The sequence below is a fragment of the Alternaria viburni genome (genome assembly GCF_023758015.1).
Source record: "Alternaria viburni strain BMP 2772 chromosome Unknown scaffold_10, whole genome shotgun sequence".
NCBI classification, from domain to species: Eukaryota; Fungi; Ascomycota; class Dothideomycetes; order Pleosporales; family Pleosporaceae; genus Alternaria; species Alternaria viburni.
In genome coordinates this window covers 958,421-983,477 of record NW_026055779.1, presented here as the reverse complement: position 1 = coordinate 983,477, position 25,057 = coordinate 958,421, and the positions used below count along the sequence as shown (strand labels likewise).

General features: G+C 53.6%; 8 protein-coding genes across 8 annotated transcripts; 4 read left to right on the top strand and 4 right to left on the bottom strand.

The window, feature by feature from the left end:
- Positions 1-189: 189 nt before the first annotated feature.
- Positions 190-1,209, top strand: J4E79_005604 (uncharacterized protein; the record flags this gene model as incomplete). The annotated part of the gene is made up of 2 exons (XM_049354482.1): positions 190-400; positions 461-1,209. 2 exons carry the CDS (start codon positions 190-192, stop codon positions 1,207-1,209), a joined length of 960 nt encoding a protein of 319 aa, XP_049211347.1.
- A 458-nt stretch (positions 1,210-1,667) lies between these two features.
- Positions 1,668-4,721, bottom strand: J4E79_005603 (uncharacterized protein; the record flags this gene model as incomplete). The annotated part of the gene is made up of 1 exon (XM_049354481.1): positions 1,668-4,721. The coding sequence occupies one exon, from the start codon at positions 4,719-4,721 to the stop codon at positions 1,668-1,670; it is 3,054 nt and encodes a 1,017-aa protein (XP_049211346.1).
- Positions 4,722-5,775: 1,054 nt separating this feature from the next.
- Positions 5,776-9,324, top strand: J4E79_005602 (uncharacterized protein; the record flags this gene model as incomplete). Its single annotated transcript, XM_049354480.1, has 4 exons — positions 5,776-7,000; positions 7,120-7,272; positions 7,385-7,883; positions 7,995-9,324. 4 exons carry the CDS (start codon positions 5,776-5,778, stop codon positions 9,322-9,324), a joined length of 3,207 nt encoding a protein of 1,068 aa, XP_049211345.1.
- A 1,094-nt stretch (positions 9,325-10,418) lies between these two features.
- On the top strand, positions 10,419-10,891 carry J4E79_005601 (uncharacterized protein; the record flags this gene model as incomplete). The annotated part of the gene is made up of 3 exons (XM_049354479.1): positions 10,419-10,434; positions 10,655-10,803; positions 10,850-10,891. 3 exons carry the CDS (start codon positions 10,419-10,421, stop codon positions 10,889-10,891), a joined length of 207 nt encoding a protein of 68 aa, XP_049211344.1.
- A 639-nt stretch (positions 10,892-11,530) lies between these two features.
- J4E79_005600 (uncharacterized protein) lies at positions 11,531-13,050 on the bottom strand (the record flags this gene model as incomplete). The annotated part of the gene is made up of 2 exons (XM_049354478.1): positions 11,531-12,515; positions 12,599-13,050. 2 exons carry the CDS (start codon positions 13,048-13,050, stop codon positions 11,531-11,533), a joined length of 1,437 nt encoding a protein of 478 aa, XP_049211343.1.
- A 340-nt stretch (positions 13,051-13,390) lies between these two features.
- J4E79_005599 (uncharacterized protein) lies at positions 13,391-13,939 on the bottom strand (the record flags this gene model as incomplete). The annotated part of the gene is made up of 1 exon (XM_049354477.1): positions 13,391-13,939. One exon carries the CDS (start codon positions 13,937-13,939, stop codon positions 13,391-13,393), a length of 549 nt encoding a protein of 182 aa, XP_049211342.1.
- Positions 13,940-16,975: 3,036 nt separating this feature from the next.
- Positions 16,976-19,539, top strand: J4E79_005598 (uncharacterized protein; the record flags this gene model as incomplete). The annotated part of the gene is made up of 2 exons (XM_049354476.1): positions 16,976-19,388; positions 19,439-19,539. The coding sequence occupies 2 exons, from the start codon at positions 16,976-16,978 to the stop codon at positions 19,537-19,539; spliced, it is 2,514 nt and encodes an 837-aa protein (XP_049211341.1).
- Positions 19,540-22,479: 2,940 nt separating this feature from the next.
- Positions 22,480-23,659, bottom strand: J4E79_005597 (uncharacterized protein; the record flags this gene model as incomplete). The annotated part of the gene is made up of 3 exons (XM_049354475.1): positions 22,480-23,334; positions 23,414-23,564; positions 23,631-23,659. 3 exons carry the CDS (start codon positions 23,657-23,659, stop codon positions 22,480-22,482), a joined length of 1,035 nt encoding a protein of 344 aa, XP_049211340.1.
- Positions 23,660-25,057: the final 1,398 nt, after the last annotated feature.

The window sequence follows — 25,057 nt, the reverse complement described above, 5'->3', positions numbered from 1 at the left end:
GCATGCGCCTGGGGTAGGCGGCAAGCGTCGGCGTAGTCGACGTCAACCGCGGTCAAACAACAGCGGGCGGGCGCTAGCAAACTTCCGGTTGGTACGGCTGGCTGGAGCTAGATGCGCGTGTCATGGCGCATGAATTCGAGAAAGTCGCCCGCCAAGCCTTGTCGAACAACAACCACGACCAGCGCAAACATGCAGGCGAGCCGACAGAGGATAGGACGGCAATTGCTGGGCGGCAGGAAGAGCAGGGTGGCTAGGGAGCCGTACAGATGTTTCTCGTGCTCCATCCGACAAGCGCAGCAGAGCACGCCGCCACCGAAGTCGCCGCAGAATGGCGGCAGCGGCCAGCAAACGACGCATTTTGGGTTCGAGACGATATCTGAAGCGTTGAAAGAGCAGAGGGGTATGTCAATTACATTCTACCTCCCCTTAGACGCCCAATACTGACGGGAAACTCCAACAGTCGGCGCAGTATTCTCCTCCGTAGCCTCTTCCTACGACTCCATGAACGACTTCATGTCCCTCGGCATCCACCGCCTCTGGAAAGACCACTTCGTGCGAAACCTCAACCCAGGCCTCAATCCCCTCACCTCCCCCACCAGTCAACAAGGCATGTCCATCCTCGACATCGCAGGCGGCACCGGCGACATCGCCTTCCGCATGCTCGACCACGCCTCCACCATAAACCACGATCCCCACACGCGCGTCGTCGTCGCAGACATAAACCCCGACATGCTAGCTGAAGGCCGGAAGCGGTCGTTGCAAACACCGTACGCGCGCAGTCCGAGACTGGATTTCGTCGAAGCGAATGCAGAGAAATTGGACATGATACCCGACGCCTCCGTCGACCTCTACACCGTCGCATTTGGCATCCGCAACTTCACACACAAAGAAATCGCGCTGAAAGAGGCTTTCCGCGTTTTGAAACCCGGCGGCGTATTCGCGTGTCTCGAGTTCAGCAAAGTCAACAACCCAGTCTTTGATGCCGTGTATCAGCGCTGGAGTTTCGGTGCTATACCTCTGATAGGACAGGTGGTTGCCGGGGACAGGGAGAGCTATCAGTATCTTGTGGAGAGTATAGCGAGGTTCCCGAGTCAGGAGGAGTTTAGCAATATGATTAGGGAGGCGGGGTTCTTGGTGCCGGGCAAGGGGTGGGAGGATTTGACTATGGGGATTGCGGCTATTCACAAGGGGGTTAAGCCGAAGGTTTAGGAGGATGGAGGTTTGGGTGGTGTAGTGTTATGTCTGTATGAATACACGAGTTGACAAGATGATCACTATCTTGAGGCTCCGATCAAGTCAGTTTCGCTGATGTGCCACTATGCAAACTCATCCATCTTTCTACATCGTCTGTTGTGACCATGACATCTTCGTTATGGTGTAAGAGAAGTAATTGGCCACGGCGTCAATCCCCCCTTCGTAGCACCAACTCCGACATTCGCTTCCCTAATCCATTCCATCACACTGCAACACCGTTCCACCAGACCATCAAGGTACCTGAACACGCGAAGCGGTATGCATCGGATAGCTGCCCTGTCCGGCGTGTCAAAAGCTGTGCAAGGTGATGCACAGGCACGTCACATTCATTCAGTGTAGTGTTGTACTGGAAATTAATTGGCATTCTACTAACTTCATCTACCTTTTCGCCGAAGGGATATACATGATGGTGACTATGTAGCGTCGACCAGCCAGTCGGGATCAGCGTCTTCGTCTTCGGGGTCTTCCATCATGAGGGAGCCGGTTTCTGAGGGGGATGATGAGGGTGGAGAGTGCATTTCGGTGTCGATATCGGGTTTGGGTTCGAAGTCATCGGACTGCTCCGGGGTGGTAGACTCTTCGGTCTTTTCCAACTTCGCGTCGTTGGTGAGTTCTGCTTCCGGTATGAACCCTCCGGCGGTTTCTGCGGTTTCGTCAAGCTGCGAAGGCCCGGGATTAGCGTCTTTGGTAGCAGTGGAGGGACCGGCCTCGTCTGCAGAGCCGTCACGGACAAAGCCTCCGCCTTCTTCATCATCCTCGGAAGAGTAGATTTGACCGTAGCTACTCCTACGCCGAGGGAGAAGCTGTTGCGAATCCAGGATGGAGCTTTCAAAGCTTTGATGTCGGTTTAGACTGATGGGCGCTGGACGGTCGGTTTCTTCTGGGATAAAGCCGCCGCCTCCATCGCCGTCGTCTTCGTTATCATCCTCGGGCAGGAACCCGCCATCTCCGTGATTTTGCTCAGGTGGTTGATAGCCACCCGCTGAGGGTTTTGCAGCATCTCCCTCATCAGGGAAGAAGCCTCCGGCCATCTCCTGTGCCGCTAACTCTCTGTCCTCTTTACTAATCTCATCTTGGACATCAATGGCCGGGCCCTTTTCACCATCAATCTCGATAGCGTTGACACGTTGTGCGATGCGAAGGCCAAGGAAGAAGCGCCTCCATAAGCGCAGAGACTCAACCCTTCGCGCTTCGGCTTCAGCTTCTTCTTGTTGGTGCTCCATTCCGTCAATGACTGCCTGGACAGCATCCGCGTACTCTTGTGCAACCACGACACCCTGAACGATTGCTGTACCATGGCGACCCTTGAAGGAAAAGCCAGTGACAGCATCGGCATAGTCTACCCCAACGATACGCGCTGCTTTTGATGCGAGCTTGTGTCGGATGTGCGTACCGCCGGGCGGACACATGGACGGGACGTAGAGATCCAGATTACCGTAAGCATTGCGTGGCACGCGCCCTCGGACAACGGGAGGAGGGATGTAAAGCTCGGTCTGGAACTCTGCAAAGAGCCCCGCACCAACCTCGTCAACTTGTTCATCAACATCCATGTCTGCTCCAATCGAAGACCTTCTTCCTTTCTTGGGTTTGGCGCGCTTGAGTGGCTGCTCGCCGACCTTGACGTCCCGTCCCATACGATACCACTTGTCGGCTGTCCGGACTAGATGAACATTTGTACGACGGTAGATGGGTTCCATCTTTGGGTTCATGGCACTGCCGCAGTTGACCTTGCCGACCTGGTTCAGGGGATGTATCACTTCGTTGTGCCTGAGATGACGCTCAAGAACGTAAACTGGGTGGCCTCTGAAGTCTTGCACGTTCTTTGGAATACCTTCGGCAGCTTCTTTGCGAGCCAAAGTAGCGTCTTCCATCTGGTCTCTGTCGAGGGTGCTTCCACGCTGGAAGAATTGCATCGCCCGTTTCCACCATCTATCGCCATCAGGGGTGATTTCGACACGGTATTTCCGCGTCTTGGCATTGTACGCTTTCGCGTATCTTCGGGTGACGTCTTTGGCAGTGTAGTCTTCGTCGAACGCTATCGCGTAGGAGAGAATGTTCTGAGCAAAGTTAAGCGGTGGCTCTAGCTTCTCAGGCGAGTTAACGGTGAATGTAGAGTGTGTATCGATTGGTATCCACTTCTGGTAAGAAGGGTTGAGTACCTCCACCCAATACACTGGATACGGCGTGTGATAGGCTTTCTGTTTCTTGGGTGTTACACCTGTCTTGTTCAGAACAGCATGTCTCTCCCCCATCACACGCTCCAGTCTGGATAATTTCTTGTTACGCGGGCCCTGTGACTTGGGTTTCGTTGGACTGGGCTCTGCCGGCTTGTTGTACGGATCGACAATTATCGTGTTTTTCTGGGCGCTGGTCTTCTGCGGGGTGGCACGTTCGGCTGCAGAAGCAAAAGGTAATGGCTGTAGGGAGCAAACAAGCCTAACCTCAATACCGATGCCACGAAGAAGAGCGCAAAACAGTTGCGTTCCAACGTCCTGAGACCCTTGTAAAGTGTGCGCTGCGGTGCGAAATTCATCCTTGTCCATAGGGTCATCAAGGTCGTCAAAGTCTGAGAAGGGTCGGATGGCGGCTTCGGCTTCAGCCCATCTAGGCTTGTACATGCCTTGAGCCGTGATTCTGAACCGCTTTGACCATAGTACCTTTAGCTCGTTCAACCCATCTATAAATTGCTTCGAGGCCGAGTACTGCGACAAGTCGGGATTGGGTACCAGATTGGATAGGGTCTTGGAGGGCACAATTTTACGTAGCGTGCTTTGTACCCTCCTATCGTTGCACCAGGCATTTCTGCGATGGACGTGGTAGAGCAGACAGAGAATGTGCATCTTGTGGATATCCAAACGTCGCTTCTTGTCCACCGAGGTTATGGCCCGCCGACGCACCTTCCTCCTTGTCCCAGTGTCCTCTGTCTTTTTGGCTCCCATAGTGATGTTGATGTCGCCAATCTTGGGTGCAGCCTCAACGCCTTCGTCGGGGTTATCGCTCTCGTCGCCGTCGGCAAGCGCATCTTCCCACTCCATATCGCTATCATCTGACTCGTCCGAATCGATGATAGTCTGGCGCACTCGCTCGTTCGTACGCGGTTCCTCGTCAGTGACGGAATGGGCTGGAGCGATGGGCGGCGATCGCGTGTGCGACGGCATCTGGGATTGTGATGCAGCATCTTCGGCTTGGGACGGTACGGGTAGTGGCGACTTCGGAGCATCGGTCAGCGGTCGCCGTTGTCGTACGGGCTCAACATGGTGTTCCGGGCTTGGTTGTCGTCGTAGAGGCGCCGTTTTTCTCTTCTTGAGCGGCGGTTCGTCTGTGCTCATGGCCTGCTCTTCGCGCAGCATTTCCTGGAAGACGGCGGGTACGCCTGCATCCTCCTGTTCCTTCTTGGCCTTCCGCGTTGAGCGTCTTGGAGTAGCCGACTCCGCCGCCTTATGCGACTTTCCTTGCGCGCCTGCCATGTCTGCTGTCACCGGTAGAGTTGGCGCAAAGCGTGGGGATTCGATTGTGACGCTTGCGGTTGAGAGCTACACAGCGCAACAGCAACCATCATGGCTGCAATAAGCAGAGAGTAGATTGCGTGCAGATACCGCGATTCGCGAGTGTACTGCGTTGCGGAGGCCTGCTTGGAATGTTTCAGTGAAGGCTGACCGTGATGACGCAATCGTCCAAAAGCGCGCTATCACGTGTTTGACGGCCTAGCCTCGACCTCGGGAGCCTAACCCTGGAAGGTCGCGTCCACATCACGCTCGACAAAGTCACCTCAAGATGTATCGCAAGGTCAATCCCACACTCGGCCTATACAAGGAAGAAACGGAACAGGTCCACAGCCTACATTAAGGTAGAAACACGCCATGTAGGTCATCTAACGTCAACGTAGGCTCTGGGGTGTTCAGGTCTTCCCTTGTATGAGATGGCTCCATGAAATGGCACTTCCATGCTGAACCTAGTATCTGGGACATGTAGTACAGATTGGCAGACTCCATGGCTTTCGAGGTTGGTACCCGGATACTATGGACGTTACTACCGCGCGTAGCACAGCAGACTGTCGCTCTTCCCTGACCAGCATACTTCCTCAGTCGCACCTGTATGCTTTGTGGAAGGCGTGTTACAGCTGTCAGTATGGATCTGGGACAGCTTGATAACCAGCCCATATCTATGGCCATTGATCGAGTAGGCTCGTACTTCCGAGCTGTACCCACACAACCATACCCTGGAGGTATCCAGTGCGGCTTTACAGTTCTACAGGATACAACACAGTACCTACCTTCAGAGTCGCTTTTATATGAGGCGGGCCTGGCGACACGCTCCTTCGCATTGCAAGGTTCTGCCTACTTGACCGTACCTCGTTGCTACCCTCATCAGGACTTGCGCCTACTACATCTACGTGACCGGATGTCTTGTTATCTCCCATCCTGGTGGAGTTACCGGACGCATCAACATCATCAACATCATCAGCTTCACCGACATCAGTAGCAACACCAGAAGCATCTATCACTATTACAGCAACTCATCATGGCCATGTCTATGAAGCCCACCGAGAATGGCATTCCACGCGCTCATATTCTGGGTCTTCCATTCACGGTTGACCGAAGCTCTCCGAAACTGCCTACGGTCGAGCCACAGCCTGTTGCATACCCGCCGCGAGCACTGGAATTCACTGGCTCTCAGTACTCTGAGGCAGCGGAAGAGATAAAGGTTCCAGCGCCAGATTCAGTCCATCTCCCAAAGAAGCCACATCACCGTCCATTTGGCGCGATTTCCAGCTGCTGCTCAACCAGTCGACCTCACACACCCCCTGCGACGGCAACGGTACATGCACACGGCGATGCTCATGACGAGGAAGAAGTCTCAGCCTTGGAGAGCCCACATACCCAATCTCACGCCATGGGTATTTGCTGCTCGGGGTCTTCCTGCCTAAGTGAGGACTCTTCGCTAAAGCATCTAGGTGATATTGCGATCTCGGGCAAACAAGAGGACGTTGAGCTTGGCCCTTCAAACTTTGAGCGAGTCGTTCTCCGAATCGATGGTCTCAAGTGCGGATGCTGCGAATCAGGGCTTTCGCGGGCGGTTGGCCGCATCCCTGCCGTTAGGAACTTTCAAGTGAACACTGTCTTAGCTCGGGTCGAGCTAGAGCTAGATACCAATCGGCTGTCCGTTGACAGGATTATCGAGCTACTAGAAACGAGGACTGGATACAAATTCGAAGAGCAGGTTGCGGTTTCTGGTCAGGTTTTAGAGTTCATCATCACCGATCCCAGGCGTTTGCAGCATGCCATCCAACCACACGGCGTCACACGTGTCGAGGCCCCCGAACGAGCACCATGGCGTCCTTTCGGCTTGTTGAGTGGGCGCAAGGGCTTAACGCAGAAGAAGACGGCCGACGTCAATGATGATGCCGGTGCCGAGGACAGTCCTCGTGGAACCTCGAAGCTACGTATACCACCGACCAAGATATACTACGACGCGAACGTCATCGGCGCCCGAGACATCTACGAACACTACCTCAAATACGATCCCGATCTAACTTTAGCACCTCTAGTGGCAGACCCAGGGCTTGATCTTGGAGCCAAGCAGACCAGAAGAGCCCTGAAATGGTTCCTTCCCACACTGGCTCTCACTCTTCCAGTCCTCGTCTTCGCATGGGCCCCGCTTAACCACGAAAATCCCACGTTTGCCCACATCTCATTGGCTCTGGCAACCCTCGTACAGCTCATCGCCTTCTACCAATTCGTCCCGAGTGCCTTGAGATCTCTCTATCATTCTCACGTTCTAGAGATGGACTTCTTAGTCACGTTCAGTACGCCAACTTTAAACTACATCCTCAAAAATACGTTTGCTGACTACATACGTCCATAGGTACCACGATGGCGTACGTTTTCAGCGTCGTATCATACAAGTACCAACTTGATGGTAGGCCACTAGAAACTGGGTCGTTCTTCGAGACGTCTACGCTGTTGGTCTCGCTTCTCTTGCTTGGCCGCTTCATCAATGAATACGCCCGTTATCGAGGTAAGTCAAAGTATATCTTATCACCCAGTAGCCTACATTGCCCTTAGATATTTTCATCATGAGTTTTACTACCGATATAGTCTCCAGGACACATTCTAATCTTTTCTTGCAGCTGCGAAGTCGGTATCCTTCAGATCGCTCCAAGTCGACCAGGCAATCCTTGTGCAGCAGACCACGACGTCGTGGGCCAACGCAATCACGAGCAGAATCGACAGCAGACTATTACAGTACGGTGATTACTTCTGCACACCACCGCACACCAGAATCGTGACAGACGGCGTGGTCGTATACGGAGGCTCCGACGTCGACGAATCAATGATGACGGGTGAGTTCAAGCCGAACGCGAAGGGACTCGACTCGGAAGTCTTCGCAGGCACCAACAATGGAGACGGCCAGCTCATCGTGAGCTTAACGAAGCTGTCTCACGAGAATTCGGTCCAGCAGATTGCCGCCTTGGTTGAAGACGCTGAGTTGACGAAGCCGCGAGCACAAGCACTGGCTGATCGGGTCGCTGGTTGGTTCGTCCCCGCAATGGCTTCCATTGGGCTCACGGTCTTTCTCATCTGGCTATTCGTTGAGCGATACCACAACACAAAATCCTGGAGGGTACGGTGTTCGCCCCGCGTATATTTCAAATTCCTAGCTAACTATTTTCTAGTATGCATCCGCCAGGCTCTACTCCGCGGAGGCAGATTCAGATCAGCGTACTGACGTGTTAGCAGAAGCGCGGTACTCACAGCCATTACCTATGCCATCGCCACTCTCATCGTCTCATGTCCATGCGCCATCGGTCTTGCCGTACCCATGGTCGTCTTAATCGCAGGTGGTGTGGCCGCACGGCACGGGATCATCTTTCGGGACCCCCAGAAGCTCGAGATCGCACGCAACGTCACGGATGTCATCTTCGACAAGACCGGTACCATTACCACAGGAAGACTTGAGATCATTGGTCTCCCTATGCATCGCAACACGGACCACACACTCATGAAGGGGCTGTTGCTAGGCCTTGTGAAGGACATCAAGCACCCAGTATCTATCGCGATCACCCAGTATCTGGAACGAGACATACTCGCCCACAAGAACTTCGAACCTCTTCAAGTCAACAACATCACCAGTATTCCTGGTAAAGGCGTCCAAGGCAATTGTGCGAAAACTGGGGTGGAGATTCGCGCAGGCAACGCAGAATGGCTTCACATCAACGTAATCGGTCAATCAAAGAACACAGCATGCTACTTCACCTACGGCGGCGACCTTCGCATGAGCTTCGAACTCCTGGATCAACCTCGGCCTGAAGCAATAATGGTAATTAAAGAACTCCACTCTCGAGGAATAAACGTACACATGCTCAGTGGCGACAACGACGGGGCTGTCAGCGACGTGGCGACAACCCTATACATCGACGAGGCGAATACAAAGGCTCGATGCACACCCGAAGGAAAGATGCAATACATCCGTGATCTCCAGGACTCGCGCAGGAGATCCATCGTCATGTTCCTCGGTGACGGAACGAACGACTCTGCAGCGCTCAAACAAGCCGACGTGGGCGTGCACCTCAATGATGGTTCCGACGTTGCAAAGTCCGCGGCTGATGTCGTCCTTATCACGACTCGACTGCACGACGTTCTCATCCTACTCGACATTTCGCATGCGGCATACCGACGTATCTGCTGGAACTTCAGTTGGTCGGCATTCTACAATTTCTTCGCCATCATCCTTGCTGCCGGCGCATTCGTCAAGCTCCAGGCCAACGTGAGGATCACGCCGCAGTGGGCGGGCCTGGGCGAGCTCATCAGTGTCCTACCGGTGGTCCTTATCGCGTTCCAGATGCGCTTCCGCAACTATGGAAAACCGTACGGAGCGATGGAGAGGACGTATCAGAAGGTTGAGGCGCCGAAGCGCGAGCAGCGACGTAGTCGCCAGAGTGCAAGTTCGGCGAGCGCTGGGTGCTGTGAAATGCCCACGTCGACTTTGGCACATGTTGACGCTATTACGGGTATGAGTGAGAAGCGTGGGCTTGGGAAGGTGGCGTTCTGGCTTTCTTCGAGACGATGATTATTGTAATTGTTCTGCGTTTGGAGTTCTGTTCGGGGTGTAGGGTAGATTGGAAGTGTGAAATTCATTGTTCTTGTCTTATCTTCATGCCTGTTCCCGCTGCTTCCCATGTGCATCCCTCTATTCATTTCTAGGAGTGTGTCCTGGAGTGTACATCAAGTTTTTCCACGACATATCACAGACTGAACAGTGTATACCTTGAGGGTCTGTGGTGACACAAAGCAAGTGAGTTGACACGCTTACCATTCGTTACAACCGTACATGGCGATTGCGCGTTCTTTGGAGGTGTGGTTTTGAGTTCTCGTGACACGCTGACGCTAAAGTCGCCGCTGCCTGCCCATCCCACAGTCATGCTTTCCTGCCCTCAAGACTGAAATTTAAGACACCTCCCAACTAATCGGGGCTCTCACACACGACCAACAAGCTTGGGCGAAGCGCCGAGGAACCGACAATAGCCCCAAGATGCGATGCAGATAAGATTCAAGTAAAGGATCAATGGTGCTGAGGACGACCAAGCCGGCTGAATTTGCTTCAAAGTGCTTCACAGCATAGAGGCGTTTGCTCGGCACGTTGGGTGGTGTAGCAGCAGTTGCACAAATTCTGATCGGTACAGTCTTTTTCTTGTGGCAGGTTGGCTTCTATTGGTTGGCGTACATGGTTCCGCGAAGGTTTCTGGTCGAGTCTAGGTAAAGCTGGGTGGAATGTACGGTTCGCTACCCAGATACCGCCTTCCTTCTCCACACCTTCTCCGCGCTCATTACAGCGCGTTTGTATGGCTTCGACGATTACAATGACCGCAACGATAGGCCAGCTAGATAACGAAAGAGAGGGGTGTAAAGAAACGGTGGCGCATATTGTGAGAGCGTTTGCGCACGCGGCGCTCGTGTGCGACTTCAGTCAGCCGGAGAAGAGGGTATGCGACGGCTGCGGTCATTGAAGCCTACCTTGGTTCACATCCCTTATTCAAGTCCCTTCTCTTACATACTTGGTATATAACCTTGCCGTGGGTTATCCGGCCAAGGCTTGTCATACACTTGGTGCTGGGCATACAGAGATATAGGTATAGACTTACCATCCGCTTATCCGACTCAAAGATGGCGACTTACATCGGTACGTAGTCTTCCTTCGATTTCGCTGCGACTTTCTGGGCTTTTCTATACAAAAGATGCGAATGCGCAAAAAGCATCAAAGGATGTCGTAATCCTGGGGGCTACCACAGACTTTATACGTCCCCTGACTGATCCACACCCCGGTCGCATCACCCCAGATGCTCCGCACAAGGATCCCATCCTGCACACCTCACACCACTTTACTAACCATCCCAACGCAGAACCCCTCGCGCACCTCCTTACCGGAAACGCAACCTACCGCACCGACACAACAGCCCTCGACCCCAACGCCTTCACACTTCTCGCCCAAGGTCAAGCTCCCGACATTCTGTGGATTGGCTGCGCAGACAGTCGCATACCCGAAACCACTGTATGTCACTGCAAGCCTGGTGAGATCTTCGTGCACCGCAATATAGCGAATACGGTGCATCCAGATGATCTTTCAGCGGCGAGTGTAGTAGAATATGCGGTCGTGCATTTGAAAGTCAACAAAGTAGTTGTTTGCGGGCACACGAAGTGCGGCGGGGCGAATGCGGCTTTGGGAGACGACGATTTAGGGGGTGTTTTGAATAAGTGGCTGGGGCCTGTTCGAGAGTAAGTTTACCATTTTGATTACTCCCTTCTCTGCGAGCATGTGGGGAGGGGATCTGGTGGGGCGAACGCGTGTTCGCAGGATCAGTATCCTGGAATTGAAAAGCTACCGTACTAACAACACCGACAGACTCCGTCGTAAACACAAAGTCGAGTTGGAGGGCCTTCCCAACGATGATGCGAGGGCGGCGCGTGTTGCGGAGCTAAATGTTCAACAGTCGATTGAAGTGCTGAAACAGCATCCGGCTATTAAGAGAGCGGTTGTGGAGCGTGGGCTGTCGCTTCATGGGCTTATCTATGATATTGGTGCGGGACAGTTGAAGATTTTGGAGGAGGTGGGCGGGAGGAAGATGAATGGGCATTAGACTTAACCTTGAAGGATTGAGGGTAGGCGTTTGGATGATACAGAATTATTGCGGCAGTCATGGTCATGACTGCTTTCATAGAGGTTTCGGTTTCGGTTCTATAGCGTTTGAGGATTATCATAGGTATTCAGACTGACATGCTTAAAAGCCCTCCTTCTCCTCAAAGTACTTCCTCGTCTCATACACCGACATGAAGGGAATAACGAACACAGGATGTACCGCCCTCACCGCATCACCCTCATCCCACACCTTGTCCTCACCGTCATAACGACCCTCCATCTTCCAATGGAAAGGTGCGCCAAAGGTACCCGTACCAAGAGTCTTGTTTACATTCTCATCGTAGGCGTACTTATGTTGTACCGCACTCAGCCCAGCCAGGTTGTAGCAAGTGTGGTATGCGTCTGCGCCTTTGCCCGGCTTATCTCTCAGTCCACCCTTGTTTTCTTGACACGCAGCTAAGATGTAACGACCAAGTGCGCCGCGGTTCCATAGTCCTCTCGTGGTCGCAGCTTCGGCAATGGACCAACAGCCGCCGATCCAGTGGGAATAGCAGCCGTCGACGAGCTTATTTGTGCGGCCATTATATCCACCTTCTGGTGTGCATTGGCGCGATGATAGCCAGTAGATCAGCATGTTGACGTCTAGGTACTTGTGAAGCGTCTCTTTTGGTGGGCCGAGGATGGCGAGACTGCCTAGTCCACAGAATGCGTAGGCCCCGTGAGCTTCGTTGCCTGGAGCTGCGGAAATGCCGCCATCCCAGGACTGACACTTGGAGATCCAGTCACCCAGGCCGTCTGTGAACGTGGTGAAGCCTTGTTTTCGTACTGGTGCATCGGGTGGTAGCTCAAGAGGGAGGTTGAGGAGGGATAGTACGACTAGGGCGCAATAGGCACCGCGAATGTCTTCTTCGCCGCCTGCGCACATCGTAAAGCCTCCGTCTGCTTGCTTCATCCGACCCAAGAAGTGCCATAGTGTTTTGCGATTGATCGTCTCATATGATTCCTTTCCGCCGACCGTGGCGAGTGATAGTACTGAAGCGTATGTACAGGCAAGATGAGCGTATTGTCCATAGCCACCTCCAAATCCTCCGTCCGGATGTTGGGCCAGGGAGGCGGTGTGTGGTGTTCTATGTGCTATCAGAACATGTACGGTTGGAGTCATGTATTGGACTTTTGTTTGCAAAGGGTTGTTCAAGTTGGAAAGACCTACGTTCTGTTGTAGTCGGATATATCAGACCCCAGTGCGGTCAGACCCTGCAGAGACCAGTAGATAATCCATGGTCGCGCAGCATCCAATGCGGCAGCGCGTGCCGGCCAGTCATCAAGTTGTCCTTCTAAGAAGTAGGCGTGCTTTCGTCGCTGCAAGCTCGGTATGCCAGAAGCGTTGAGTGGGAAATTGTTGGGGTTGCCTTCCAAGAAAGGCAATATGGCCTTGGACGTTTCATCATCCGCTTCCGATGTGTCCGTTACGAGTGAATCTCTGATTGGTATCCTTATACTCTCCAGATAACCGATGTTTGCTTGCTCTTCCATAGTAGCGGTTCCCATATCTTCGTAATCGCTGTCCAGCTCTTCGTCTGAAAGCTCTTCAATTCGTTCTGATCCGGGAATAATCTCCTTTAAGCGGGAAGCAGGAGCTGAGGGACGTAGTGGAAGAGCCATCTTTTGTACGTGCACTTCGCGGCGTCTCAATATTGAGCGGTACACGACTGGGCATCCGTGAGTGGCTGGCGCGTATGATGACTTTTAGCAAGGGTTGCTTAGTATTGTTCGAGTGCAGGTGCAGCGTCCAGATATGGTATGGGTATCACGGTACGCGCTCGCATAGTGTGGCCAACATTACGTGAGTTAATGACTGCTCTTTGTCTGTTGCAAATGCTACGCAGGTACAGGAAAGAAAGAGTGGAGCACGTGGGGAGTGATCAGATTGAGTGCTAGCTGGCTTGGCGACATCTGCTATCGATAGGGAACCATCGCATCTTGTTCTCCATCGACTCACAACTCAATCCGAAGAACGCACGCCAGCCATCCCAGCAAGTTCCTCGCCGACCGCCTCGCCCGCAAGCTTCAGTGGCTTCGACTCCTGCAGAACAAACAGCATGCGCGTCCAGTCGGTCTTGCTGTGGTTGATCCACTGATGCATCGTTCCACGCTGAATCGCAACGTCACCCCGCTTCATCAACCGCTTCTCGCCGCTGTCTAGTAGACATTCGACCTCGCCCTCGAGCACGCAGCCGTAGTCCAAGCTCACAGTCCGGTGCATCGTGCACGCTGTGTCCGGGGGGATGTCGACGTGACGGAGAACTGTGCCACCGGAGACGACGAGGCCTGGGGCGTCCTTGAGATAATTGCCGTATACATCGAGATCTTGGTCGTCGTTCATATCGACGGGGAAGCCTTTGGTGGTGAAGCTGAGGGCAAAGGCGATGCCGTCGTCGTTGGCTTTCATCTTGCTCTCCTCGTTGAAGGCTTTGCTGAAGACGGCTTTGCCTTTATCATCATGGGCCGTGATGTAGCGATGGATCTTGGGCAACGCGCCGATGTGTGCCATAGTAGAGGTCTCTTGGAGTGCCGTGGAATTTGCTCGTTCGTGATGATTGAGTGGTGTTGAAGGTGAATCTGGCAATCACAACACTTGACTAAGTCGCGCCTTCTATCTCGCCAGAATGGAAGTGACAATTGACATGCCCCACGAGAGTCTCAGATATACTGCTTCACTCTCTCTGTGGGTTACACGAGGTACGGGAGATGCGCGTGGAGCCGAAGGCCGGCTGCGGATCCACATACCCAACTTCCCGTACTCCGCCATCTACGGCTCTTGAGTAGGCGTCATTGCATCAACAATAGCCTGAGTTATAGAGTTTCGTCTCGCTGCAGTTCAGGGTTCGGTATGTATAAGGTGTGCTATATTGCCGCCACATCGTTTATACGCAACAAACTTCGGCATCTGCAAAGCCAGTAAGCTGGCCAAGTGGTGAACACGGACAGCTGAGAAGGACAGAATGAATCATATCGATATTATACGTATCCTCAGACTTCCTTCCGCTATGGTTTTGACTTCCTCAAACGGGGAATATGTCGCATCCACCACCTCGCAGTGCACGCCTGAACTTCAGTTAACTAATCCGCGCTCAGAATCATATCTTGATCGCAAGCTCTTGGTATGCATCTGGCTGTATGTAGATATCCGTCTTGGCCAAGGTAACAATGTAACCCAAGCAAAGATCGCTACACAGTGCCGTCAGTGATACCAGTGGGACATGGTTTAGTGACAGGCAGCACAAACGTATCTACAACAAATGAACTAGGCCTCGATAAGACCGTTCGCACTGTGTTGATGTAGGCCAGTCGTTTGGCCCTGGGCTCACGCTGAGCTGACATCACTGGATTTTCTCGACTATAGTTCAGATGCGCAATTACTGCCCCTTACACAGGGCGAGAACTTTGCATGACCTGGTCAGCAAAGTTTTGTCGAATGAAAGCTTGAATGGTGTTGTAATGGCCGACAGGCCGTGACGTTCTTCTATCGGGTGAACCAAACTCTGGCTGCCGCGTGTACGGAAAGAGCGCTCCAGCACACCGCGACTTCCTTCACATCACAAACGGAGCAAAACTTTGTCGCAATCGCTGCTTTTCTCTCATTACATCGCCACTTCTTCTTGTGCTCACCACCAATTCTCTCAACCCCTGCTCTCATTCCATTTGTTTCTACTGCATGGCGCTACTTGCGTGGTCTTACACCCGTCACCACTTCTAGTGCTACTCCATACTCACGAGACGGGGAAGAATGCATCCCACAAAGTACCCAAATGCCTCATCCAATCTCCCCAACTGTCAAAGCTAAGGAGATCAACCGGTCACTCTCCTATCGAGTGCGGGGATGTTCCCCAACCTGTCGCCTTTCCCTTTCGTACTCTGCGCAAGTCGCAAGTCAAACCCAGTCAATAGGAAGACAACGTTGCTCGCGTCATACGGAGACCCAACATGCGGCCGCCTCGCCTATGGTACGCCCTGAGAATGTTGGACAAAGAAACGTCAGCAAGGCCGTACAGTAGCACAACGCTATCCACTCCCCATGACTTCGGATGATGGTGGCTTGCGTGGCTACTGACCTGTTAAATTGTGGGTGCGACACTGCAGAACCACGCAGATCTTGCCGAAAACGTGGAAGCATCTCTAAGACTTGGGAAGCAGTCAACTACAGTATACTTCAAACGAAAGTAAAACGAAACAGATGGCAGAGATGGTCACGAGCACTATGACGAATCTCGGCATGCCACAGCAAGAGTGATACCAATGTAATACGCCTACCAGTAAGACCGGGGGCGCTATCCTGTCAAGCTGTCGCTGCTCAAACGGCGATATGCGGGCAAGGCATGACAGGATGCACAATACTTGAAACGGCTGCCATGGACGAGAATCCGGATGCAAGACACGGCGCTCAGTAGTACGATCGGAAGCGATGTTACGCAGAAGGCGCTCGGCATGCCAGGGTAACGATGAGCGCTTGCCAACGCGAGGAACCGCCGGCGAGTGGGCACCGCGCGTGGAGGCAGGTATGGCGCTCATGCTGCGGATGGCCGAGGACTCTGGAATGTATGATGACGGCGGGACAAGTTGCGAGGCATCCTCGGACGTGTCGGTGAGTCTGGACGTCGACGGCGAAGTGCCGTTATAGAGTCGCAGACCGGGCCATGCCAGTGAGGCAAATACGGACAGCCCTGGTCCATGGTAGTATCCGCGACTTTGCCCACCATTTGTCGCAGTCTATATTCTTAGATCCACCGACGGGCGCCAGTAGCGCAGGCCGGTTCGCCTGGTTGCATGTTGAACAGCTCGTTCGAGAGGTGAAGGTGGACGATCCAGCACGGGCATGAGGGGTGGATATAGCCTACAGCGTCGAGTATAGGCTGTCTTTGCTTGTTGCGGCATCCCCAACGCTCCCCTCCACACCCTGATGCTACCTACCGGACCCCGAGTCTAACGCTTATCGGCACTATCGCAAGAGGGGTCATTGTGCTCGATAGGCGACAGCTGATCCGAGAGAAGAGCGATATTGCGACACACTGGCCTGCATCGCCGTCTCACTGGCTGCTGCAGGGTGAGGCGTCAGCTTGCGTGGGTTCAGTTAGCCAGACGACAGCCAGACCGAGAGGCGGAGCTGGCTAAGGACACCTGTGGAGCGTCTCGGCGGGCGAACACAATTCGGTTCTGTCGTCGCTCAACGATCTGCTCACTAGAGGCGCCTCTCCACGATAGTTGAGCACCCTCTCGCTACCCGCACACCACCCAACGCGCCCGTCTAGGAACCCTCGTGCACGTCGGCGCTGGTCAGGGTTTTCTTTGACCTCGATTGCGAATCGCGCGGTCCGCTGCAGCGCTTCTGGCGCTATCCTAACCAAGTGTAGGACTAGACGAGCCATTGGTGTGTGGGGCTGGGACTTGCATACAAAAAGCGGTGTACGCGTCTTGGCATCATCCTCCTACACTCTGGTCGGCCCATCGCCCGCCCGCTTACCTTCACCGCTTACTATCAGCTCGAAGAGGCTGAGAACACTCGAACCCCATTTTCACTCTCCGTGCAAACATGGAGAACCAACACATCGACTTTGACGGGGCCATTTACGGCGTGGACGGTGCCTTTGATCCTTCCTTCGACCCGAACCGACAAACCTACAACTTCTCCCAAACGTGGCCGCTGCCTATCTCACCCGGCAGTATGACACAACAACAGCAGCAGCACGATGGTAGCCAGCAGCAGCACCAGCAGCACTCGCACCACCAGCACCAGCACCCGCATCAGCAGCGCCGTATCAACAACGCAGCCGCGTCTACCGCGCACAACTCGCACCCGAGCACGACGAGCATGGCACCTCTCCACATGGGTCTCGGCTTTCCCGCGGCCATGCAACCGATGAACCCCATGTTGGCCACTTGGATGAACATCAATACGGATGGCTTTGGGCAGGATAGCTATGGGCAGGGCTCAATGGGAATGGGCACGGAATTCAGCACATACGGAGGGCCGCTGCAGACATCGCCCGTCGAGTTCGGCATCAACCCGCACATGATGAACTCCATGTCCATGGCGCCCATGAACTTCATGACCACAACCAGCATGGACGGGCTACCCACCCTGACTACTGCGCCCTTTACAATGCAAACAATGAACGACTTCCAGCAAGAGTTCACTCACCTCGGCAGCGCGCCCGCCGAATACACCGCTCACTCAAATCCCAGCGTTGGCACTGGCTCACCTGGTGAGAACTGGATGGAGATCCGTTCGCTCTCCAGCAGCGACAACGGCTGGGTCGACGTCGGCCTCGGCCACGGTCACCGCAACTCGTACGACTACTCGGATAGCTCTGCCATCATCTTCAACCCAGCCCAGTCACTCCACATCCGCACCGGCTCGAATTCGTCAAACTCGAACCACTCCGACGTGCCACCGTCAGCCCATTCCTTCAGCAGTTTCGAGGAGATACAGTTCCCCATGCACTCTCCTCAATCAGAGAACAACTTGGAGCTTGTGCACTCGCATCATAGCCACTCCCACTCCCACTCTGACAGCTGTAATCACACCCACGGGCTCCCGATGAGCGATCACGACTTCGCCAGCTACATCTCGCCTACCCAGTCCGTCAGCCCGCCCATGGCACGCGTCGAGCCCATTGTCATAAAACAATCCTCGTCAAATACCGCGTCGCCAACCTCGTCAGCCGTCAGCTCACCGCCGGCTCGTCGCAGGAAATCACCCGCGACCGCGACCGCGACCGCGACAGGATCGAAGCCTGCCAAGACCATCGTCAAGAAGACACCCGCCCATACCACCAAGAAGGATGCTACGGGCGAGAAGCGCGTCGGCAGGAGAAGGGGACCTCTCAGGCCTGACCAGCGACAGCAGGCTCACGAGATCCGCAAGCTTCGTGCATGCCTGAGGTGTAAGTTCCTCAAGAAGACTTGTGACAAGGGCGACCCGTGCGCTGGTTGCCAGCCATCCCACGCGCGTCTCTGGCAGGTCCCGTGCACGCGTATCGACATCAAGGATATTGCCTACTTCATGAAGGACTGGAAGGCCGACTACGAGCGCCATGTCAGCCTTGGCTTCTCCATCGGCAACATCAAGGGCTTCTCGACATCGGAGCGTCTGATCTACGTTACCCACGGCTACGGCCACTACCTCCCCATCATGGCCCGTGACGTCTACGTCCGTGATGAGAAGTGCTTCGGCGTTGACTGGCACGAGACCCTCAACGGTCTCCACTTCGAGATCAACACCGCCAAGCTGTCCGCCGGTATGGAGGGCATCTCCCGCGCTATGCTCTCCGACTACCTTGACCGCCACATCGACGGTGGTTTCGAGCAGTTTGTTGATGAGTACTTTGAGGGTACCTACTTCGTCACCGAGTTGTTGAAGACGGCCTACCGCTTCTACACTCGCGAGAAGCTTCCCGTCATCCGCAAGGCGCTCAAGCTTGTCCTTGCCTACAACCTGACTCTCCACGTCACCATGATCGAGGGTCTCGGCGATGAGGACAACACGCCTGGTAAGGTCGAGGACCAACAGTCCAAGTTCTCTGGCAAGACCATCGCACCTGTCATGATCAACTTCCAGGTCAAGTGTGCTCTTGCCGACATGTGGCGTGAGCTGCAGAAGGACGTTCTTGAGGAGCTCTCTTCGCTCTACCAGTCGGTCTACAGTGGCGACAAGTTGAAGAACTGGCCCACCATCTTCATGCTCGCTGCTATCCTCCTCGCTGTCTGGGAGTTGATCCAGTTCGACTGCAACTACCGCGTTCCCGACGTCGGTGCCGTCAATAAGTTCTGCGGCGAGATGGAGGGCACTCCTGTTGGTGTCATTGTTGGTCTCTTCTCGGCCATCTCCCAGAAGCTTCCTTCCTTCACCGAGTGGGATTCGAGGAAACACCACCACCTCCTCGCCTCTAACCCTGCGGTCTGCGATGCCATGACCGAGGTCCGCGCGCACGTCACTAAATATGGTAAGTCTGACGTCCTTGCTACTGTCTACACACACTAACGAACATTACAGAAACGTACCTCCGTTCAAGAAGTGACTGCAAGTTCGACCGTACCGACTTCGACTCATTGTCGAACAAGTTCCTCTCGAAGCTTGTCATCAGGGCCAACTAAGCCCTACCATAATCTAATCACCAGGCTGCACATACTCTTCACGACCAATTGTTTACGCGCGACTCATCCACCGACAACCCTCTCAGCAGCCTGCTTTCACGGCACAACCCATATACATAGAACGACCCACGACTCATGTGTCCGATGTTTGCACGCATAACGGCTGACGACCCGACCTAAAATGATGAACGACCTGTCCTGCATTTCCTGCGATTCCCCGGTGTCCTATGGATGCCAAGTTAGCCCGCGATCTCACGATTACAAGCAGCTTCTGGCTCATCCTAACCCTCCCAACTACATCACGCTCACTACCCGGCGACACCGGAAACCATTATTCTTTCACCACCACAAATGAATTCATACGACTTTTATTGACCTTCTGAACGGAGACGGCTGCACGTATGATCTACGACAACGATCACGACTACTTGATTTTACAACACGAGCAAGCGAGGCAGAGCCGCGGACCGCTGGTCCTGTGTGTTCTTTGAACTGTTTATTTTTTCCTGTTTCCTTTTTAGTTGTTCCTTGCAACATTGTTGGAGGGGCCCCTGGCATGGTGTCGCACTCCAACACTCTCCCGTGTTGTTGACGTTCAACATCATGTTGCCAACCTCCTCTTCCAAGCAAGCAAGCAGAACAAAGTCACCTTTTCATCTTCTTGACGATTGTGTTACTGGCATAGCGAGCGAGCAGGCTTTCTTTCTTTCCTTGAGGCTTCGAACATACTCCTCCGGCCCTTTTGGCACCTGTGTGCCGAAAGCTGTGAGTGAGGCGGATTTCTTTTTTAACTACTGAAAACAGAGTATGTATCTATCCATCATTGTCTTTTATCGGGTGTATTTTGCTAGGCTATAGCAAAATCAAAACATGGGAATTATCAATATCGGTATTATCATTATTGCCTTTACATCTACACTGCTCTACATCGTGACTCGCAAAGTGAAGTTTTCTGAGCAAGGGTTGGTGTGACTCAATCGCACCGACTCCCCAGCCACTTCCACACCGCAACGGCAAAAGACTTTACAAAACCAACCCCCAATCTCCGTGCCTGCATTACATCGCCAACCCCTCGCCACCCCACTTACCCAAAACAGCCAGAACGACAGGAACACTCCTTCCTACTGCAACTTGTGTTTCACGTTCAATGCAGCCCATGAAATCGCCGGACTACATCTCCGGCAGAACTCCGGCTAGGTCTCGCTCGCGGGAAAAAAAGAGACTGCTGCACCACACCGCCTTTCCCGCCCCTCGCTTCCGACACTACCCGCATACGCACTATCTGTTAGGATGAGGTCCTCTGCCTCACGCCCAAACGCTCGAAAGAAGAGCGAGGAACAGGTTTGTTAATTTTGGCCCTTTTGAATGATCTACCCGGCCCCTTCCTTGTCGATCACGATCACGCCCGCTGACTAGCCGATCCGTCCGTCAACGGGTCATGAGCGTGCTTAGGCGAGAGATTGGAGGACGGGATGGGCCTGTCTTCTTGTCTGTACAGCGTGTAAGCGTGTGGTAGTATAGACACAGGCGTATGCTTGCGATCACCATGTGTGTAAAGTAGAGTTTAGGCCTCCGTGGGCTAGATTTCTGCTTAGTTACCATCTTACTGCGGGGTTAGAGTGTGTGTGGCGTTGTGTAAGTGTGTAAGGCGGGTTCCCACATTCACCGGAAAGGGAACGCATGGTGATCTCATTTTTGGCTGGGTTCGACGTACGCGCGGTTTCGAGTCTGAGGGACCGGGTTTCGTAGCCGGTTGTTCTTGGATGCGTGAGAATGTACGGGAATAAGACCGACGTTGGGATTACGAGTATCCGTACGTACTGATGTGATGTGGTTTAGCTACATCTCAACGTTTCATGCACAGATCTCGGTACACTATCTTGAGCTTGATCACCTCGCTACCTCTTTCTTGACATAGTTGCGCCGTCGAGGATTCTAGAAGGGAATTTTCCCTGCGCCTTTTCTACCCGCCCATACCAAATTCCTCTTACCTAGGTACCCAGCTACCACAAACACCCCCGACCCCCAATTTCCCAAACTTCCATCTACCAGACACCATCCTCCCGCTAGAAGCAGCTAGAAACCTCGCCACCTGTGGGGCTAGCCCTACAGCCCAGTTCGAGAAAAAAGCAACGTACTGATGCGTTGTACAAACGACGCCCGCCAGACCGGCGTGGTGGCGCATGCAAGGTAATGTATCATGTACGCACTCCGGATGTACATACTGTGGTCTCAACGGTTTTCCGAGGGGCTCGTCTCGAGATGATTTAGCAGTGGGGGATGATTGGTAAGTGTGTGGTTGGAGATCAGTGGTGAACTAGTGGCGCGAACGCGGTGTAGTAGGTAGGGCGAGTAGGTCAGGTGAGGGCAGTGAGGTATGGGATTTGTAATGCCGATGGGGATGAAGATGGAAAGGTGTTGGGGAAGTTTTGGGGGAATTGGGGTTGCTTTTGGTGTCGTTGAACGGCCGAATTGGAACTGCTTTTTGCGTCGTTGAACGAGGGTTTTGAGGGGCGGTGTGTCGAGAATTAACATGGAGACGGAGATGATCAGTGATGTTCGTTCTTGTTGATGCTGAGAACTTGGGACTGAGGTTTTTGAGTAGATCGTGAGTGAGTAGGTGATACTAAGTCGTCGTGAGAGAAAGTTGCCGACCAGGTTGTGGGTAGAAGTAACGTCGGCCGAGACATTGGCAATATCGAGAAATCGCTACCTATACTTTGATGCAACTCTCACGTTCTGAAGAGCTACCGCGTGCGAAGGAGATGCAGGATAGGTGCTTCGCAGGCTACATTGATGCAACAATAAACGTCGACGAGATTGTAAGACATTGTAGAATCCTAGACATAGAGTCATTTCTTTGAACGGAGTGAGGCCGATAGACGTCTTGATGGTGACCACATGGCGTTTCCCTCAAACCACGATATCTAACACCATCATCTAAAAGCCCTGCCTGACCTTCGGCACATATACCTCCTCCAGGTACTTCGCATCCTCATCACTGAGCTTGAAGTTGCTGTTGCGTACAGTCTCATCGATCCTCTCCTTGGAGCTTAACCCAATAATGGGGCAAACCCCCTTCTTGATCGTCCACGCGGTCGCTATGCACGCCATGCTAACGTTGTGTTTCTTCGCCACCTCTTCCACACGCTCTATGATCTTCTTGTCAATGGCGTCTTCGCGACCGTGCACAAGCATCTCAAGGAACTTGTCCGTCTCAGCGCGCTTGGAGGAGCGGTCGCTCCAGGGACGAGTGAGCGCGCCTCTAGCAATTGGGCTCCACGGGATGAGGCCGACACCGGTATCCTGACAGTACGGAATCATCTCGCGTTCTTCCTCGCGGTAGATAAGGTTGTAGTAGTTCTGCATGGATATGAACTTGTGCCAGCCGTTACGATCGGCGATGTTCTGTAGCGTCTGGAACTCCCACGCTGCCATTGAAGATGCGCCTATGTAACGAACCCATCCGCGTTCGATCACGTCATTGAGCGCTTTCATGATCTCTTCTCGGGGCGTACCGCGGTCCAAACGATGGATCTGAAGCACGTCGATATAGGTGCCGAGGCGTTCGACGCTCTTCTCGACCGCGTCGAAGATGTGCTTGCGGCTGAGGCCGACTTGGTTTACCATATCTCCATCGTTGGTGGATACTGATGCAATGCCCAGGCTGGGGTCTTCCTCGACGACGCCGAAGTAGCATTTGGAGAGGAGGACGACTTTGTTGCGCGGGATGTTGTATTGCTTCAACGCCTTTGCGATGATCTTCTCTGAGTGGCCGTGGGAGTAGATGTCCGCCTGTCGGGTGTTAGTTCTGCACACTCTACAGCCTTGTCGGTGTCCCGGTGCTGTGACGCCAAAGATTGTATAGGCTTACCGTATCCCAGGTGTTGATGCCGCTCTTGTATGCATGCTCGAGAAGCGGCAAGCTCTCAGCCTCGTCCAGAACCCACGGCTGCCACTTTGAACTACCGAAGCTCATGGCACCCAGGATGACTTTGGACACCTTCAGGCCGGACTTGCCCAAGCTGTACTCCAGTCAGCGTTGTTATTGCCGTGGCTGGTCCGTAGCCCAGAAATGGAGGTATCCGTACTTGACGTATTGCATCTTCTGGTCTGCCATTGTTGCAATCGCTTGTGTTTTCGAGGAGCGTATCGTTCGTAGTGTGTAGCTCTGAAGCTGTTGTTCTGCACGGCGGGGCGATAGCTATATGTTGGTGGTTGTCGCGGAGATGGTCGCGGAAGTAGCTGGAAAGGCCGCAGGTTTAGTCAGATTAGACTTTAGGAGCTGTAAAATGGGTCCGAAGGTACTCTCTCCTCTTTGAAGATGTGGATTTGGTGCGACGTGCCACTGTAGTTCATGGAGTTAGCGGAAATAATGTTGGTCGATGGCGTCAGAAGTGGGGTCAACGGAAAGAAGCCGCGGTACATGAGCGTCGTGGCAGCAGCGCATGCTCTCGGCGTCGCAATGAAGCCGTTGGTGTTGCTGACTACCAAGATGGCGACGGCGACAGCTACAGCTACGTCGATGGCAAATGGATGTGTCGCAAAAACGAAAAGCTACAAGGGAACCACATAAGACAAGTATTGAGAAACTCTCAGCGCCCGTAGGCATGCTTCATGCATTGTTCAGGCTTTAACAGCCGTCGTGTAAACTATGAATAAGACCAGATCTCCCGCAGGCAGATCATCCCATGAACGCCCTGTCCCAGATATCATCGTGAACCGTCAATCATCAACCACCTACTGTCCGCCACGCAGACGAAGCACCAAGTGGAGAGTAGACTCCTTCTGGATGTTGTAGTCTGAGAGCGTCCGGCCGTCTTCCAACTGCTTACCAGCGAAGATAAGACGCTGTTGGTCAGGAGGAATACCCTCCTTGTCCTGAATCTTCGACTTTACGTTGTCAATCGTATCGCTGGACTCGACTTCCAATGTGATGGTCTTTCCAGTAAGAGTCTTGACGAAGATCTGCATACCACCACGGAGACGAAGCACCAAGTGAAGCGTGGACTCCTTTTGGATGTTGTAATCGGAGAGAGTACGGCCGTCTTCCAGCTGCTTACCAGCGAAGATAAGACGCTGCTGATCCGGAGGGATACCCTCCTTGTCCTGAATCTTCGACTTGACGTTGTCGATGGTGTCGCTGGATTCCACCTCAAGGGTGATGGTCTTTCCGGTCAGGGTCTTGACGAAGATCTGCATACCACCGCGCAGGCGCAGGACAAGATGCAGGGTGGACTCCTTCTGAATGTTGTAGTCGGACAGGGTGCGGCCATCCTCGAGTTGCTTTCCGGCGAAGATGAGGCGTTGTTGATCGGGAGGGATGCCCTCCTTGTCTTGGATCTTCGACTTGACGTTGTCGATGGTATCGGAGGACTCAACCTCAAGGGTGATGGTCTTGCCGGTGACTGGAGAGAGTTAGTAAGGGTGTTGGGTCACGGACAGCGACGTGGCAACTTACGGGTCTTGACGAAGATCTGCATACCTCCACGAAGGCGGAGGACGAGATGCAGGGTCG